Raw genomic sequence first — 20,341 nt, 5'->3', positions numbered from 1 at the left:
AATCTTTATTTATTATTATATTTATATTTATATACTCACAAATTATTACAAAAACACAGAGCCATATCAAATTCATATTACATTAAGAAGCGATTGACGAACTGTTGGTCCCCAGATATTCTTCTTTGCATTCTTATACACTATTGAACGTGCTTAGGATGTGTTTTCCACTAATTGATATTGCTCTGAAAAGTTAAACGATCTTATAATGTTGTCGAGAATATTTGGTTAATGTGTTATTTTTGTTTTCAGTATACATAAATTAAATATATATTATCAATAAGCGATATTTCTGCTTCGGAATAGAAGTGCTTAAATCCTCAACATAAATTTGAAATTGGTTTGTGCGAAACTTATTATTGATTTATATATCTTCTAATGAAAACACAGAGCCGTATTGATAAGCCTAAAGCACCATTTTTCAGTTAGAAGTTGAGATATGTAAATGTAAACCTGATCATGATGTTAGGTAACCACACCGAGAGGTAACGACCTCAAGATCTGCAAGTTTACAGGACAATGAATGGTTGTTTCCGTTCTTTACTCATATCTCAGTTAACTTCCTATTGGTGATAAGGATCGCCTCTTCAATAATTGTGGTCGGCAAACTGCAATACTAATAATAATAGTAATATTAATTTATTTAAGTTATTAGTTATTAATCAAGATAATTAAGGAATAGATTTTCCATAGGACGACACTAACAATAAAATTATATAAAAATTATTCTAACTGTCCCGACTTACTTTGGGGTGAGTGGACTATATATAAAAGACAGAATTTATCAACATATTAATAGCTGTAAGGATAAAAATAATTTAAAGAAGATAGTTGACCGTATGAAGTAGATTGTAGTTGTATAAGAGCCCAAGAGGAGAAAAAAGGCAGTTATATCACCCCAATTTTGAATTACTTTAATGAAAACTAAGTATAATTACTAGCCAAAATTGATGAGTGCCAAGTATAGGTAGGGGCAATAAAAAATGGTGACTGTTTCAAAGCGATAAAAACAAAACGTTTCCTACTGAGCTTTATATCTTAAAAAGTGGGAACAACACAAGAAAATCTAAGAGTACGTCATTTAAAGAAAAGTAAATTTGCTAAAATATGAGCCCTAGTAGAGTTATTTACGTTAAATAGTTTTCGAGATATAGCTTTTTAAAAAGCAACGTTTCATATAAAGTTTGTATGGGACGTACTGAAAGATCGGTAGTTAGTGAATTTATTTTGAAAAATTTATATCTCAAAAACCATTCGACGTACAGATGTCCATTAGCACTCAAATTAAAGCTAGTTTATTGAGCTATAAATTAGTTTATAACGTTTATTTTCGTAGGAGTAGTAGTTTTCATGAAATTTGCTAAAATAAATTGATTTATAGTTGTTCGAACAAATTTTCATTTGCCAAATAACTACTTTATAGAAAGTTAAATGTCCTTTATTTTGAGTGTTGGCAGACATATGTGCGTCTTATGGATCTAGAGATATATTTTTCAAAAATCAAACATTTTATACGAACAACTAGAGATTAACATTTTGTGAGTTTATTTTGTTAAATATCATGAAAACTACTACTCCTACAAAGAAAAACGTTATAAACTATTTTATAGTAAATTTATCTAGCTTTAATTAGAGTGCTGGCAGACATCTGTATGTCTTATGGTTTCTGAAATGAAGCTTTTCATAAATCAATCTTATTGTCAGAACAACTATAAATCAATTTATTTTAGCAAATATAATGAAAACTACTATTCGTACGAAGGTAAAGGTTATAAACTTCTTTATAGTCCATTAAACTAGCTTTAATTTGAGTGCTAATAGACACCTGTACGTCACATAGTTCCTGAGATATAGATTTCTCAGAATAAATTAATTACTAATCTTTCAGAAGATTTTTAAGAAATTTTGCTTTTTAAAATGCTATATCTCGTGAACTATTCGACGAAAATAGCTCTTTTAGGGCTAGTATTTCAGCAAATTTACTCTTCTTTAAATAATGTTCTCTTAGATTTTCTAGTGTTGGTAGTTTTTAAGATATAGAGCTCCGAATGAAAAATTAATGTATTTTTAAGGTTTTGAAACTGCCATTTTTTATTCCCCCTACCTATACTTGGTAGACTCATCAATTTTGACTAGTAATGATGCCTAGTTTTCATTAAAGTAATAAAAAATTGGGGTGAAATAACTGCCTTTTTTTCTTACTACTATAGGGAGATAGTCTGGGTGTCGGTCAATAAAGGTACAGAATAGAGAAAAAAATATTTCATGGTACCAACATTTCGCCCCATTTCGTATAGCTTTGTCAGGGCTGAGGCCTAAATATTAATAAGTAATCAGTAATAAGTAATAATAATAAATAAGTGTGATCTCTTTAAGTGATTGAAATTTTTAATAACCAATTAATTGTAAACTGACTTACCGAGCTTTATCACAATCGATTGAGCATTTTTTTAGAAAATACAAAAAATTTGTAAAATCGACTGTATAAAATGACACTTTTCAAGTTTTATCGATTTTAACGAAAACCTTGCACCAACACCCCAGGCACTTACATGCTCAAAATATTAAATTTTGACTTTTTGTTTTTGAGCCAGCCTGTTCACATACACACAGACCATCGGGGACATCAGAATGTATATTTCCGTCGAAAAGTCATTCGAAGTCAAAGTCAAGACCTCCTGGGAGCGTGGTGGCATCTATGTAAGGTAAAAAAATTTGTTTTTTGAAAAAAATGTATCTCGGAACTAATTAAAGCAAAGAGCAAATTTGTTCCATAATCCGTAAAGTAAAATATGATTTACTCAAACTTTAGTCTATACTAATCTATAATAATATTTTAATTTAAGAGACTACGGACTAAACGTCACCAAAAAGATATACCTACAAACGGACAAAACACATATATTAGACAAAACATAAACAAAACTTGAAACACTAATTATATGTATAAAACTTGTTTAATTTATATATGTTATTTTGCAACAAAGTGTATTATATGTTTATTTCTCCATCATGTATGATTTATATTTAGTTACTTTATCATTTATTTATTTGTTATTTTTTCTTTTTATTGTGTAGGTTTTTTCTGATTTTCCCACTGTTTGAAAATTATATTTATGTAAATAACAAATAATGTGAAAATTAAAATTACATAAAAAATATTTGCACCTTAAAATGTATTATAAGGTGCTATGTATCAATTATAGCCTAACTATTTAAAAAATGGGCGAAAATAACTTTTCATTAATTTATTCTTATTTTTCAAAAGCAATAACCTCATATATTTCATCATATTTTCTGTCATTTGATACTACACAATATTGAACAATTGATTTTGTTATGAATATTGAAAAAAAAATTTTTTTTTTTGCACGCTATTTTTCCGAACTTATTCTATATCGAAACGATAAGAACAGCGATCCACCTCGTATTTGTGGGAAATAAGTCTCACCCCAAAATCCATTTCTTTTAAAGTATACTAAGCCAACCGCCACAGTTTGCAAAAATCACCTATTTAGGTGGACAATTAAAATCTTTCCGCCACAACCCTTGAAGGGTCAGGAGTTCAGTACTTTGTAAAGAAGTACTGTTACTAGACCAACGGTTGTGCAAGGAGGTGATTTGGTCATAATCACGCTAGAACGCCAGGTTTTTACCCAATTAATGAAGCTGGACATAACCCACAGGGTTGACTCATGGCTACAGTGTAACAGAAATCAATTTTCTGCCCAGCCGGATTGGAACCCGGGTGCTTGGAGTTAATAGCATCGTGCCTTACCTCGATGCTATTAACTCCAAGCACCCGGGTTCCAATCCGGCTGGGCAGAAAATTGATTTCTGTTACACTGTAGCCAAGCAGTGGGAAAATCAGAAAAAAACCTACACAATAAAAAGAAAAAAAAAACAATAAATAAATGATAAAGTAACTAAATATAAATTATATATGATGGAGTAATAAACAAATAATACACTTTGTTTCAAAATAACATATATAAATTAAACAAGTTTTATACATATAATTAGTGTATCAAGATTTGTTTATGTTTTGTCTAATAATATGTGTTTGGTCCGTTTGTAGGTATGTCTTTTTGGTGACGTTTAGTCGTAGTCTCTTAGTATAGACTAAAGTTTGAGTAAATCATATTTTTCTTTACGGATTACTGAACAAATTTGCTCTTTGCTTTAATTAGTTCCGAGATACATTTTTTTCAAAAAACAAATTTTTTTACCTTACCTCGATGCCACCACGCTCCCAGGAGGTGAACACTAATCAACTCAAATATTTGAAATTTCAAGTTATAGTAAGTTACCAACGAGTTAGCTATTTAGAGTTAGAGTTAAAAAAAAAAATTAAATAAATAAATATTTGCTCTATACAACTACTACTAATTTCAAAAGATGGCTTTGTTGCAAGAGATTATTTATGACTTTGAATTATAATATAAATTTAAGTTATATGATTACATTATATTATTATTTTGAAGTCCACTTTTATGAAATTGGTTTTTTGACCGTTAGATGGCAGCATAAGCTTATATCTTTTTGGAAAATTTCTAAGTACAGTAAGTAACTTATCTCACTTCTTAATTATTGCTTGTTTATTGTTGTTTACTCATTGTTCATTCAAAATGGACATTGTAGTGACCGGTAAGACCAAATTACTAATCAAAAATTACCTAAATCTAAGTATCTAAGTAGACATGTAGTTAATTTATGCTTATTTTTACTCTTGAAGACCTGAAGTAGTTAATTGTTTCTTTTATGATTCAAACTTGATTCTAAGATATTCCAGTAGTTTTTGCGTTTTTATTTATGTATTTTATTGAAAAATTTTTTTTTAAATTTTACTGAACATCGGTCGCAATTTCGAAACGAAAAGGCGGATTGTAACGAAGATTTGTGAAAAAAACAGCCCAGAGAAAAACTAATTTGTTTGGAATTTTTTTTTTTCATTCGAATACTTTTTTAATAAGCTTTTAAATTAAGGGAAATATATTAAATGATATTTTTACACCACCCTGACAATTTTGAAGGGATTACAAAATGGTGTGCCCCTAAATTGATGATTTTGACCATTGTGCTCCTGGTTAACTTCTCTTACAAGCTCATGATATAGACTTATTTATACTTACTGAGCATCCTGCCATCAGCTGTAGAAAGTTTTTGGAAAATCATAATATGTTCATTAATATGTATGAAAAAATACATATTATCAATACTTTGTGAAAAAAACGCAACTATAAATAAGCCGCAAGTTAAACTAGATTTAACTTTCATAATTTAGTTACCATTGTCTCCTATTACAAGTAGTCTTTTTCATTATCCAGCTATCTATATATGCATAAGATGGTAACTCCTCAAGGTATTCAGTTTACGAACATCTATGTCGATGGTATGTAATCAGACTAAATTCAATTTTAGGTGTAGCTGTAAAAAATATGCAATTGGTCACGGTACGTCAAGTAAACATAATAATTTTCTCCTACTTCTGCTATTTTCTTGTATCTTTGGCATTAATAAATTAACTTATTCTCTAAGTATAAGCTTTTGAGCAATACTTAGAATTTATGGTATTTAAATAAATCCCACATAGGCGCTAATAGCAGAGAACAAATACCCCTATATTTTATATATACACTTTTCAATTCCTTGAGACCCGTATTTATTTTTTAAATAAATTAATTACTATCCATTTAAGTCTTAACACTCTTTATTACATCATCAGCAGTCTAACGTTTCGGCCATCTTCAAGGACTATCTCAAATATTAATTTACACTTCATATCCAATCATTTAAAATAAGTTTTGCAGGCTATTCTGCCCAGGTCATTAATTACAAGTCAAATTCCCCTATTTATTTTTTATTTTATTCATTTACAAAATTACATCCAATATGGTCCGACTTGATGACAATATCTATCGGTCGGTGCCAACATAATATTACAGTTTATACTATTAGGGCCTTGTGGAGTCTATACAATTTTTAAGCTAGATAAGTACAATATGAATTATGAAATACAATGGTACAACAAAGTGATACAATTAATATTTTAATTAATAATAATGATAATAAAATGATCATTATTAAAAAAAAAATCAATAAAATAAAATACCAAATTAATAATAATAAAAATAACTGAAAGGATTTTGAAGTGAATAATAAGGCTGCGAATTTTGAATTAGTGAATTGATATAATAATGAGATTAAACAAAATAATACGGAATATGATAAAAACAAGGATTCAATAATATCTATTACTAAGCAAACACATACATTGCTTATACAGATTGTTATATAGTAAATCAATTATGTGGAGTTAAGATAAGATACAGGCAGATATGGTCATAAATCTTAATTTTTTTTTAATTAATATTTATTGCTATTTACACCTGTAGATTATAATACATTTAGTAAATCTGATCTAAGTTAAATTGAAGTGTTACAGGCGTGTAGAGAAACTACCCATTGGTAGCACTCTAATGACATTTTAGATTAGCTGGTCTCGTGGCCATCTTCTTTTCAGGCGCCTCGGAGGATTGTCAGGAATGGAAGGGGATGCAAGATTAGAAACTAGGGGGTTTGAGTGGTTAGAGAGTTTATAATGGAAGGAGTGATATCTGGTTCGGGCTAGATCGGTTACATAGGGAATATTAAGGTCTTTATGTATGATTTTATTCGTGACAAAGTAAGGAGCATTGAGGATTTTACGAAGGATTTTGGATTGTAAGGATTGAATACGAGAGGAATTCGAAGGTTTACTGGAGCCCCAAAGCTCAACTCCATATGTCCAGATTGGCCTTATTACAGTCATGTAGATCAGTCTTATGTTGTGTTGGAAGTTTAGACCGTTTGTCTAGTAATTGCTGTAATAGATTTTGGATTTACCGCTTGTCCAAATGTAGTCCAAGGTAGCGGATCTGTTCGACAGAGGTAAGAGTAACATCATTAAATGAAACTGTAGGGCAGTCAGTAGGTGTACGACGATCGGTAAAGGTGATTTGATGGGATTTGTTGGAATGTCATAAATCTTAAATATAAATTTACACCTCACATCTAATTCTTTAAAATCGTTTTGCAGGCTATTCTGTTCAGGTCATTAATTACAAGTTATATAGGCCTATTTTGTCACAATTTCATTAATTGTCATAGTCTTAATCTCTTTAAAAGCATTATCACTTACGCATTTTAAAAACATTATCCACTGTAACACCTAGATATTTATATTTTTCTACAATATTTTGTCACAATTTCATTAATTTTTAAACTTTTTATTTTTAGATCAACTTAACACTACATGATAGTAAAGTTTATATGGTAGTTAATAGTGTTAAGTTGATCTAAAAATAAAAGGTTTAAAAATTAATGAAATTGTGACAAAATATGTTGCTGTGAAATACAAAATATTGTAGAAAAATATAAATATCTAGGTGTTACTGTGGATAATGTTTTTTCTTGGGAACCACGCATAGTAAATCTTTCAAAACAGATTAAGACTTCATTTTACATGCTCACATAAAATGTATTACCTACATTTTGTACTTAGCAGAGAACTTTAATAATGGTGTACAAAGCATTATTTGAATCGATATATCGATATGGGATCGAATGTTATGGTCCCAGTGCTGACAGCCATTTATGAAAACTTGCAAATCTACAAAATCGAAAATTGAGAACAATAACGCACCGCAATAATAACACAGAAAATCTTAAAATCGTTGGTCCTTTACCATCTAAACTATTTTATTTGTATAGAATTATCTTAAAATTTATTAAAAAAAAAATTATTTGGAAAAGAAAAAATATTAGAAACAAAATTAAATTTATGGAACCAATAACAAATAAATTATAACTAAAAAATATAGCAATTAATTTGGTAAACGTACATAATTCTATATCGTCAAATATCTGTTCAATCGCTTACCAGAAGAACTAAATATTTAACTGGGTATTTTCTTACTTCTATGACTGCCTATAATTGATTTTGTTGTTGTTGTTGATTGTTGCTTAAAGGCGTAAAACCCTCTGGTCATCAACGCCTATGGGATGATAAAAGTAAAAAAAAAAATAAATAAAAAAATTTAAAAAAAATAATTAAGAAAAAAAATAAAATAAATTAAGTAAAAAACATAAAACAATAAAAATCGAAGAGGAGTTACAATTTATAAAGAAGGCGATGTACTTTTAAAAATTGAACACTCGTGTAATTTTACCTTCCTCATCTGCGAGAGCTTCGGATAAATTTGGGGTCAGTCCTATCCTATTTATTGTTGGCAAATAGTGAGTACACTCTTCAAAAATATGTCTAATTGTAAGAATAGACTGACAATATTTGCACGTTGGAAGTGACAATTTTCTGATCAGGTGAGAGTGCGTGAGGAGAGTATGACCTATTCTCAAGCGGGCCAGAGCAACCTCCTCCCTTCGGCTGTTGCGGTAGGATGTCGACCATGGTTTTACTGATCGTTTTATTTCTTTTAAATTACTTGGAGAGCTTTCATCCCACTTGGCCTGCATATAATTATATAATAATTGATTTTGATTCGCTAAATGACCATATCTCCTTGTATTTTTTTTCTTAACTCCACATAATTTATTTACTGTATTACAATCTGTATTAGCAATGTATTATGTACTAAGCATATTGATTATGTACTAAGCACACACAGTAATAGATATTATTGGATTCATGTTTTTATAATATTCTGTATCATCTTGTTTTATTCTCATTATTATATTAATTCACTAATTGTAAATTTTCAGCTTTATTATTCACTTCAAAATTCTTTCAGTTATTTTTATTATTATTATTATTATGTATTTTATTTTATTGATTTTTTTTTATTATTGATCATTTTATTATCATTTTGGTAGTTATTAATTAAATTGTTTTTTGTTGATTAAGTTGTTGTTTAAATTGTTTGAGAGTTGTTATTAAAATATATTATCAATTAATTTTAAACACTTCTTCATATGTTTGTAATGGGATAAGAGGGCACATGTATAAAATTGACAGTCAAAAAATTCCACTGGCTCATGAATTATTATTGAAAATAAGTTTTTATCTAGATTTAAAATATCAGAGAGTTTACTGGGCGCCATATTGAAAAACCGCTAAATTTTTGGATTATTCCAAATATCTACAAAAATATCAGTCTGATAGAAGATATATACGTCGATTTTTTATTAATAATTAAAATTGTTAAATTTTTTATACGAATACGCAGCAATTGTATCACGGCTTAGGCAATTTTTTATTACCTAGAATATAATTTGGTAGCAGTTATGGATGACAGTGGGTAATAAAATAGGTTGTAAACAGGTAATAAGATGAGAAAATTGATTATTTCAAACAGTGCTCTATTTAGAAATATTTATTTCGGACAAAACAGTTCAGTAGAATACTTCTATTGATTCCAGGAATATAATTCCATTTCTTTAAACCAACAGCAAGGCTCATAACCTGAAAATAAAATGATTGCAATAATAAATACAAATTAAAATTTATTTCACATACATATTGATAATCTTCTTTTTATAATATACTTATTTTTTATGTTCTTGAGGGTCATACAATAATGAAACGATTGTATTGAGGGTCTTTTCGAGATTTTATTTATTACAGTCATGCCACACAGTGAAAAAAAAATTTTTTTCTTGACTAATTAATTAAGTACTGAATACAAATTAAGAAAGAAACATAGATAACATAATAGAAACATTACCTCAATTATTTTATAACTGATCTATTCTAAATCACTTATAACACAATAGTAAAATGGAGAATGGTACGTGTGGGTTATTTTCTGTTTTATCAGGACTTCTCTCTATTTTCAAGCAGTTTGTTTTGCATTTTATATATTTATTATCATTGTTGTTAATTATTTCAATTGTTTAAAAGTTTTTTAAATTAATAATTTAACTTTAAAAAGGGGTCCTATCTCCCTCATAGCATGTAATTACGTTCGTTTGTTTTTTATATTTATTTTGTTGTTTTTTTATCATTTTTTTGTTGTTGTTTGTATTTTTTCTTTTAAGAAGGGCTGTTTTTGGAACCTTTATTTTTTTAGTTAAATATCTTAAAGAATTGAGTTTATTTTTATTTTTGAAATTATTTAGCTCAATTTTATTTTCGTATATACTTTTATTTTGTTATATATACGTGTGTCATTTTTGTGAGGTTTACGAGGCTTATTCATAAACTGGTAGGAGGAAGTTAAGGTATGATGACACGGATATGGATCATAATACCTAGCTCCATATGTAGAAAATCCTATATATTGTGGATTACGATATATAATAAATAAAGATACTCTGTGACTTTGCGTGCGTAATTTCTTGACCAGTTTCCTTCTTTTTTTTTAACTCTTTCTTGATACCTACCGTAACTTGGTGATAAGAATGTAAAAAATGAAAAGGAAACGTAATAACACGTAGAAATGAGAAAATAAAATTTAACACTCTAAAAAACGAAAAATAAAGAAATTGGTTAAGATTACATAGAGATCGAGAAAGAATTGATAAAAATAAAATTAATAATAATAAATGAGTAAAGAACAAATCAGGATGACCCACCTGTTTCAGTTAAGATCTTTCAAAACAGTGGCGGAAGGAAACAAAGTCAATTGTATCTTTTTAGCCCTGTTGAAGCTCTACAAAGTGGGACGAAACGTCGGAAAATAAACAGTTATTATCTATTTTTCGTTTTCTTGTGACCCTAACCATTTTTTTCATAATTTATGTATATAAATTTTTTTTATCAAGGAATATTTATTTTGTAAAAAAAAAAGTTTATTGTGAATATTCTAAAATATAATCCTAAAAATAAATAATTTAATAAAAACCTCCTGCGCAAAGATTAGCGTTATCCATTTCGCATTGACTGTCGAAAATTTTCCTTTCATAGTAATTTTTTTCTGCACATATTAGTCTTTTTCCACACTTTGGGTCATACACAAAATAATATGGACATTTCTCAACTTTACAGGTTTGGCAAGTGTTGTTACACCAGTGATGATGCCCTGGATGACCTTCTGCCATATCTGGAATTAAGTTTTAAAGAAAAAATCATAAATGGTTGAAAAATGCATTTAAGCTCCTAATAATTCGTAGGAATCCGATATAACCTATTAGAATTTCTGAAAAATATATTTTATACAAAAATATTACATTAATTTATAAATAAACTATTATTTAAACAATAAATATATTAACTTTATATTATTTCAATTTAATTTTATATTGAAATATAACTAGGTAACTTTTGTACTTATTGTAAGTAGATGATGCACGATAAACCTACAGGCGTATAATAATATACGGTTGTGGGACTTAGTAGCCAACAGACCCCTAAATAGTTAAACTATGAACTGACGGGTAAACGTCCAAGAGTATCGCGTTAAAACTGATTTAGTAGATTTGTTATTTGTTGTAGGTTTTGAGTGGCGTCAGTGGAAAGATTGTACGAGTTGGTATATACAGAACTATTTGTGGTATCGGCATCGAACTTTCGGGTTCACTAAGCCTTTATTATTATTTATTGTAAATTGATCTAATTAGTTTAGTTAAATTGGAATAAAATTAATTTTTCAGTTTATTATTGTAAATATTTATTTAATCGAAAAAAAAAATTATTGTTTAAAGTCAAGAGAAGTTTGTTGATTATTTGTTGACTGTCAATTGTTTGAAGCATGGTTACACGCCAGTAGGCCTGTAACTGTCCCATGTGATGTTTAGTGTTCACGTGACATATATTTAACATTTTTTTTATTTGCTAAAAGGGACACTGTTATTTAAGTAGTCAAGATAATCAGAAATATAAATTAATTTTAACTTGTTCAATTCATGATTATTTTTTCTTTCTTTTTTATTGCGTGTATATGTATTTATGATTTATAAAATTTTATTCATTTTTGTTTTTATCAATAAATTGTCTAAAAAGAGCAGATTGATTATTAGAAAAAAAATTCTTCTTAGAATTATTTTAGTTTCAATTAATTTACCTGCATATACTCAAAAACCATTGTAAACCTAAAGATTGTGGGGTTAATTACTTTATATTTAAATAATCCTATTTCCGTAAAATCCTTGATGCTCCTTATTACGTCACAAATACCTTAACATCCCTTTCGTTGCAGATTTGGGCCAAAATAGATATACGTCTTTTGATTACAAACTATTGGGTTATAAAATAAGTTCGTAGCGTTTTACAATATTTCAATTTAATCCTGTCTGTGTTTATAAAATCATGTTTACTTGTTCAATAATGTTTACATATTCTAAAAAAGGATTAGTTAAGGTGCTTTTATGCATAAGTTTCTACCGAGATTACTTATCTATAAGTGGTATTTTGCTGGCTCAAAATGGAAGAGAAAAAAATTCATTTTCGTTATTTGATTATTTTTTATTTCCGAAAAGGAAAATCCGCGGCACAGACGGTTAACAAAATTTGCAGTGTGTATGGCGATGATGCCTCACGAGAAAGCACCGTCCGTAAGTAGTTTGCTCGGTTTTGACTTGGAAGACGTAAAGCGCTCGAATCGTCCTTCAACTGTCGATGATGATAAAATTCAAGCATTGGTCACAGACAACTCTCACTCTACGACTCGGGATATCACAGAAATACCTTACATATCTCATGCAATAGTCTCGAATCATTTGGGGGCTGCGGGATATGTTTCTCGAACTGATAGGGGTTCCTCACAATTTGACTGGAAAGAATTTATTGGACCGCCTATACATTAGCGATTCCAATGATCAATTTTTAAAGATGTTGATAACTGGGGATGAAAAGTGGGTCCTGTACAATAATATTGTGAGGAAAAAGTCCTGGCGAAAACGAAGTGACCCGCCGTTAATGACTCCCAAAGCTGGTTGTAATCCTAAAAAAAAGATTATGCTGTGCATTTGGTGGGATTGGAAAGGTGTCTTTTATTTTTAGCTCCTCCCGCCCAACCAGACCGTTAATTCTGCAGTATATTGTGCTCAGCTGGAACAATTAAAGGCAGTGGTTGAGTAAAAGCGTCCATTGGCTGATCACAAAGGCATAGTTTTCCATCACGATAACGCCCGTTCTTCCGTATCTTTGCAGACCCTGCAGAAATTATTGGTGTTTGGCTTGGGTGTGATCCCCCACCCACCCTATCACCCCTCTGCCCCAAAGGATTTTCACTTATTTCGAGCCTTTTTTTTTTTTTTTTTTCTTAACAGGAAACACTTTAATTAGCTCGAGGACTGCAAAATGCACATAGAATCTGAGAAGTTCTGGGAGACCGGAATTAAAAAATTACCTGAAATATGGCAACATGTAATAGATCAAAAGGGGTCATAATTGATTAAAAATATTTACATGAATCTAAAGTTTTTATTGAAATCACCAATAAAAAACGCTACGAACTTATTTGATAACCCGATACATTCACATCCTAATCCATTAGTCCTTAATCTCTCTTCTTTAACAATCCCTGATAATCCTCCGAGGCGTCTCAAAAGAAGATGTCCACGGGATCTTCTAATTTAAATTAATGTTTGAAGTACCATAATTGGGTTGTTCCTTTCCAAGATTTTCAAGTGTTTTAAACATTCCACATATTTACTTATTTTATTTTTTTGGTACAGTTGTAAATTGGAATAAGTAAATCAAAAAAGTATTCCTGTTTCATGAAATCTTTGAAAATGTTTCGCTTAGTTGATCCGTTCAATATTACATGCATGCTGTCTAACGGATCTTCATTTGACCATTTTCATGGTTTAAAACGAAGTTTGGAATTTAAGTGCTATTTTGTTTTTATATAACTGTCAAAATTTTAGCTGCTAGAACGTTCCTCTTCGTTTAAAGGTCGATAACCTTAAATTAAATTAAATTAGTTAAAAAATATAAATGCTACTTACACGTGATCATGAAGATAACTAAAATTACACATTTCATCTTTCAAATGCAATGAGCATGCCAATCGTTGGTTTCTTTTTCTCCTGACGTTCGTATGTTAAACCAGACGTGATATATATACAGTAACTTTATCGCCACGTTTGGTATTTTTTTAAATAATTTAAAAGACGATTAAAATTAACTATCATTTATCAGTTATTATTACTGCACAACAATCTACTACTTTAAATTAAAAATTCAGTCAAAATTATAAAAAATCAGGGCCCGAAGTTGATACACATTTTAAAAAATAAATATCACATAAATATTCAAAACTTGTGATTTTTTTAAATAATTTTAGAATAGCTGTTATGAAATAATTTTAATTTTAAAATAACGCACAAAAAGCTTTAAAATACTATTTACAACAGGCAAAAAAGGTTTTTGGGTTGATTAATCTCCAATTATTTAAATATACAAATGGATGGTCATCTGTCATTATTGCAGAACATAATTTTGATCAAAATGTTTGTATTGTCTCATCAAAATTATTTTGCCGAAACTATAAAAATCAGGGTTTATATTCTCTGTTATATTTTTGTATTAATTTCAATATAACTGTTACTCAATTAATTTTATTTTTTGAATTAAAGGATAAATGTAACGGAAGACTTTTTATTTTAAAAAATACAGCTAAAAAACATAACACTAAAAAATGTTTTTAGTAAAAATTGGTCTTTTAAAACACTTTAGTTTTATTTTATTTTTTTTTATAATAAATAAAAAAAGGTTCTAGGGCTAAATAGTTTATAATTCTTGAAATGTAACATTTGTTTGGCTCCATAAACATTAATGGGTACAGTTGAGGAATTATCAAATATTTTCATTATTTTCGGAAAATATTGTAAACTCTGAGGTCAGAGGAAATTACTGGGCTAAAAAATTCTCTTTATTGATTTCCTTTAAAACTGGTATATAATATTTTTTTGGAATAGTTTCAACAAAGATGAACATCTTTCATAATTATTGTAAAAATGTACTCTACTTACTTTACTTGAAGCTACTAGTTGTTTTTGAACTTTTCAATGGTCTAAGCTGTCTGTGACGCTTAATACGTAAATAAAAAATGAAATAAACTTATAATATTTTATATACGCATGTATACTATTTGTTGACGTAGAATGACAGAAGTATTGGGAAAAACGTCATTTTACAATGGTCTATTTATATTTTATTATTATATATATTTTTTTTTGGACCTAATGTTTGTATTCTGGTTGAAATAGTTTTTCTTATTGGAAGATAGTTGACTGTACGAAGTAGATTGTAGATACTCCGGGTGGCGGTCATTAAATATATCAAAATAGTAAAAGAAAACTATTTATTGTTAACCAGTGTTTTGCCCCACTTTGCACGGCTTTGTCAGGGCTGACAGAAACTGAGATGTCAAATCAGTTGGTAGAACTCCGATGTCATTTCAAGACTAGAAGGTCTCAGTACCATTTTCTTTTCAGATGCCCTGGAGGATTATGAGGAATTGAAGAGGAAACAAGTGAGTTCGGGTAGCTAGGGGGTTTATTATGGAAGGGTTGATACCTAGTTCTGGCATAATCGCCCTCCTATGCAATATTTAGATCTTAATGGATCATATAGTTTCTGACAAAGTAAAGAGCATTGAAAAATTTACTAAAGATTTTTGATTGTCAAGATTCGATATTCTTAGAGTTTTAAGCATGGAATATATTTTTTTTATATTTCACCTTATAGTATAAGAGAAAGTTATATGCTAAGTAGGAGAACTTCTATTTTTTTATTACTTTTTTTTTTTACAAATTCTAACATTTCAACAACTGCAATATCAGGATCAAAGAGGTGTTTTAAAGTAGACTTTGAAACCTTTACTTTGTTACATATAGAAAAGTCTCGAGAAAAAACATGAAAAACATTTTATGAAGGCATAGAAAGTTACTTTGTGCATGACTCAAAAATATTATATTTTATGATAAGTTATGTATATAAATATTTAAAAGGTAATTAAATTCTCAACGAACTAAAATAACAAAACAAAATATCATCCTAGAATAACTAGGGTAAAATCCTTGATGATCCTTATTACGTTACAAATAAACTCATTCACAAAGACCTTAACATCCCATTCGTTGCAGATTTGGCCCTAAACAGATATGCGTCTTTTCATTCCAAACTCCTTAACCATCCTATCCCATTAATTCTTAATGTTTCATCCTTAACAATGCTTAATCCTCTGAGGCGTCTGAAAAGAAGATGGCCACGGGACCTTCTAATTTAAATTAATGTTTGAATTACCACCAATGGATGGTTCCTTCCCAAGATTTTCAAGTGTATATGAAACATATAACATATTTACTTATTGTATTATTTTGTACAGTTGTAAATTACATTAAATAAATAAATAAATAAAAAAAAGAATAACTAGGAATGGTAAGATTGTAAAGAGGTAATCCGATGAGCAATAAATAATTCCAAATAGGTTTCTTTTTAAAAATATTTACTTCGGATAAAGCAATGGAAATTTAGATAGATACTAATGTTGACATTTCGGATAAAATAGTTTAGTAAAATACTTCCATTAACTCGGAGAAAGTGATTCCATCTCTTCAAACCAACAGCAAGGAACATATCCTGAAAATAAAAGGATCTCTATAATATTACAACAATTTCAAGTAAATAATGTCTAAATATATTTCATTGGTAAAATATATAATATATATACATATACATACATATGTTTCTTATGGGACTCTTGAGGTAAAGTCAGTAATAAAAACAATATATTGTGGCGAAGTTTTATGACTTATAGCTTTATGAGATATGGCTTTTTAAAAAACAACATTTCCTAAAAATGTACAGAAAGATCAGCCGTTAGTGAATTTATTTTAACAAATTTATATCTCGAAAAACATTCGACGTACAGATGTCTATTAACACTCAAATTAAAACTAATTTAATGGACTATAAAGTATGAGTAGTTTATTAAGTTTATCTTCGTAGGAGTAATAGATTTTATGATATTTTGTAAAATAAATTGATTTGTAGTTGTTTGGACTGATTTCCGTGTGCCAGATTTTTATTCATATGCGAATATCATAAAAACTAGTACTTTGCAATAAGTTAAATTTCTTCTATTTATTTATAGTACTTAAGATATATATTTCTCAAAATAAATTCACTTACTACTAATCTTTCAGTACATTTTTAAGAAATATTGCTTTTTAAAAAGCTATATCTGGAGAACCATTGAAGGTAAATAGCTTGATTAGGGCATATTTTAGAAAATTTACTCTACTTTAAATGATGTTCTCTTAGGTTTTCTAGTGTTGTTGGTAGTTTTAACATGTAGAATTCCGAATGAATAATTTTTTTTTTAAGGTTTTGAAACAGCCACCATTTTGTATTCCCGCAGACTCATCAATTTTGACTTGTAATTATGCCTAATTTTCACTCAAATAATAAAAAATCGGGGTGAAATAATTGCTTTTTTTTCTTCCTGGCTCTTGTACTATAATTGTTCTCATTCCCTACATTGAAAAAAGAAGAATATTCTTATACACTAAAATATACAAAAGAATACAAATTAACGTTAGTAAATAGGAACACTACTCACAATTGTTTTATAACTGAATGTTTTACTTGTTGTAAATTTTAACTTTTTTTTTTAACTTCTAGAACTAACTCGTTACAAGGTTTCCAGCAGAAGTGAAGAAGAATTAGCTATACTTAAAAGTAATAATTAAAATTGTCATAGTTACGATATTTAATTATCAATGGTTCATTCATGAATAAGGGTCGTTTCCATGGTAATTTTAGCAATTAGTTACAACTATAGCTAATTTATACCCAACACTAGTTTCCAGTAGAACCTATTTATTTCACTTAGAACACTCCGCTATAAAACAATTATATATAATGTTTCTATTTATTGATCTTGATTTGCTTTCTGTTCATTGAGGTGTGTAGAATTAGTTAAGAAATTTTTTTTTAATAACCTGTTTTTTTGACACTGTAAGGTATTATTATTAACTCGTCTTCGGATAGGCCATACTCGACTCACCCACTGTCATCTCATGAAAAAATAAAATGCACCGATGTGTCGCTACTGTGGAAGTGATCTCACCGTTAGGCACATTCTCACTGAATATTGCTCACGAATCTCAGCGATTCTCTTCAGATTTACAGGAGATAATGAGAGAAGACCCCAAAACAATATCAAAACTGTTTCACTTTTAAAAAATAATTGTCTAACTCTAATTCCAGCCTGTATAAATGGATGCATAATTTAATATACTAATTTACTCACTACGTCAATTCTAACTGTAACTTTCTAAAATGTAAATTGTAATTGTAATTTTGTAACTTTGTGAACATGTTAATTGTAATGTAATTTGTAAATCCAGTGTAAATGGCCCTTATAATCGAAGCAATTAAATAAATTTAAAAAGGCATAATTATGTGAACAATGCAGTCGGAAACGCCTTCACAAAATAGATGTTTTTTTTCTTTTTGTTTTTTTCACGGAAGGGCCTTTCAAGACCACGCGAATATTATTACTTTTTCTCTTCTTCTTTCCCACTATCTTCTCATCACTTCTCATGCCTTTTCTGACCATCCAGTACCCTTCCGTTTTTCTTTATATGCCGCAAGAACATTTATTTCATTCAATTTTTTTCCGTACAGTTCTCTATCCAGGGAGTCCTTGTCTGTTATTTTCAATTTCTTTGTTTCCTCTCGCATTTGCTTCACATATCCTCCTACGCTCTCATATTCACGGATTCTGTCAGAGTTTCTTGTTTAGTCTGTTTTGGTCCACTCTCATCATGTGCCTGTAGAATCTCAGTCTTCTGATTCTTATTTCTGTTTCCAGGTCATTTATCTCCCTGTAGATTTCCTGGTTGGGTCTTAACCTGTAGCCTTCTTGGGCCCATAGATTCTCCTCAGGATCCTTCTCTCTATTTCCAGTAATTTTTCCAGGCTAGGGAGACAAGTTGTCTCCATTCCATATAAAATTACTGGTTTTATGATCGTGTTGTAATGTCTTATTTTTGCGTTAGACGATAGGTTCTTCTTATTGTAAATATTACCTGAACCGCACTAATACACCCTCTACATAAAAAGGGGCCAAAAACAGAACTAAACAATTACAGAGGAATCTCATTGTTACAAAATTTTCTCAAAACACCTACTAGAACCGCAAATGGACCCGAAAATTGGAGAATACCAGGGAGGCTTCAGGAAAACAGATGTTTTATTATTGACTGAACCAAAAAATATATCAATAACAGACAAGTAAAAAATTTTTCAATATATATTTAAATCGGTCTCTACCATCGAATATATATTTTTAAAAAATCATTAAAAGATTCTATAATATAATTATAAACAGAGAGCATATAATGATACCTCCTCCGCAAAGATTGGCGTTATCCATAAAGCATTGATTTTCGAAAGTTCGCCACTCCCATATATTTTTTTGATCACATACTAGTCTTTTTCCACACTTGTAGTCAGGCGCAAAATCATGATGGCATATTTCGACATTACAAGGCTCACAGGTGTCGTTACACACTTTGTGATGTGTTGGATGACCTTCGGCCATATCTGAAATTGAGAAAACATACATGGCTTGTATTAATTTGGAAAAATTACGGGCTGAGTATTGCAGTTAAGGAACTGCAGGTTTTGCAAAGTAACATTTTATTAAGAAAGTATAAGTTTAAGAAAGTTATGACCAATAGATAAGTTATGACCGGGGATTAAACTACACTACCTACTACTATCTCAAATGTGAATAGTTGTGGTATTTATCCCCCTATTCTATTTCTTAGCAACATTTAAACATTAATTCTATGACAATCCCCGCGATCATCTATCTTCCATATTATTAATAATAAATATATATGCCATGTTGGATAAATATATTCTTATTTATATAATTATTTCTTTTTTATCTTTACATTTTTTTATTTGCACCTGTAAATCTAGTTTACAATCAGCAAATGAGCTGTACTATTTAGGCCTGGCATGAGGGAGACTGCACCCAGAGGTGCATCCTCCAGACGTTAAGTAAATTATTTGATAACACTAGGAGGTCCCTCATCCAACTCCTCTTCACCCAACACTGGGTTACGTCAGGGATGTCATGTGTTGCCATCTGTCATATAAATTTATTGAAATGTCCATGTAGTGTGTTGTGAAAACGTTTGTAAGTCATATGAATATGGTCTGTTACAGTCGGAATACGTAGGACGGTGTGAATGGTCTCGTTTGAAACGTAGAGTGGTGAGTTCGTTGCCAGTCTTAAGAATTGTGATTGAAAAGTTTGTATTTTCTGAATCTGTGTCTTTTTAGCAGACCCTTAAATTTGAAAGGCGTAAGTCCATATGGGGTTTAGAAAGTAGTTGTATACGTTAAGTTTCTGTCTGAGGGATAATTATTATATAA

The 20,341-nt window shown here is 29.6% G+C and overlaps 1 protein-coding gene and 2 long non-coding RNA genes across 3 annotated transcripts in view; all 3 read right to left on the bottom strand.

Moving 5' to 3' along the window:
- Window positions 1-99, bottom strand: part of LOC106689327 (uncharacterized) — a gene marked incomplete at its 3' end in the record, with an annotated part of 12,242 nt that extends 12,143 nt beyond the window's left edge. The window contains exon 1 of the mRNA XM_067046656.1: window positions 40-99. Within this exon, the coding sequence (XP_066902757.1) occupies window positions 40-76 (37 nt within the window). The remainder of the gene's footprint in view (window positions 1-39) is intronic.
- A 9,257-nt stretch (window positions 100-9,356) lies between these two features.
- LOC136795589 (uncharacterized) lies at window positions 9,357-13,965 on the bottom strand. The gene is made up of 3 exons (XR_010843209.1): window positions 13,888-13,965; window positions 10,842-11,039; window positions 9,357-9,460 (listed from the first exon to the last, which is right to left on the bottom strand). It is a non-coding gene; the product is annotated as an uncharacterized lncRNA (long non-coding RNA).
- Window positions 13,966-16,346: 2,381 nt separating this feature from the next.
- The window catches only part of LOC136795588 (uncharacterized), a 5,744-nt gene continuing 1,749 nt past the window's right edge, over window positions 16,347-20,341 (bottom strand). Inside the window, exons 2-3 of the long non-coding RNA XR_010843208.1 lie at window positions 19,301-19,498; window positions 16,347-16,525 (exon numbers count right to left, since the gene is read on the bottom strand). This is a non-coding gene — a long non-coding RNA (uncharacterized lncRNA). The remainder of the gene's footprint in view (window positions 16,526-19,300; window positions 19,499-20,341) is intronic.

The sequence above is a fragment of the Halyomorpha halys genome, unplaced genomic scaffold, assembly GCF_000696795.3.
Source record: "Halyomorpha halys isolate HHAL.00 unplaced genomic scaffold, Hhal_1.1 Scaffold1330.1, whole genome shotgun sequence".
NCBI lineage: Eukaryota > Metazoa > Arthropoda > Insecta > Hemiptera > Pentatomidae > Halyomorpha > Halyomorpha halys.
The sequence above is the reverse complement of the archived record's forward strand: the minus strand, read 5'-3'. Positions and strand labels throughout refer to the sequence as shown.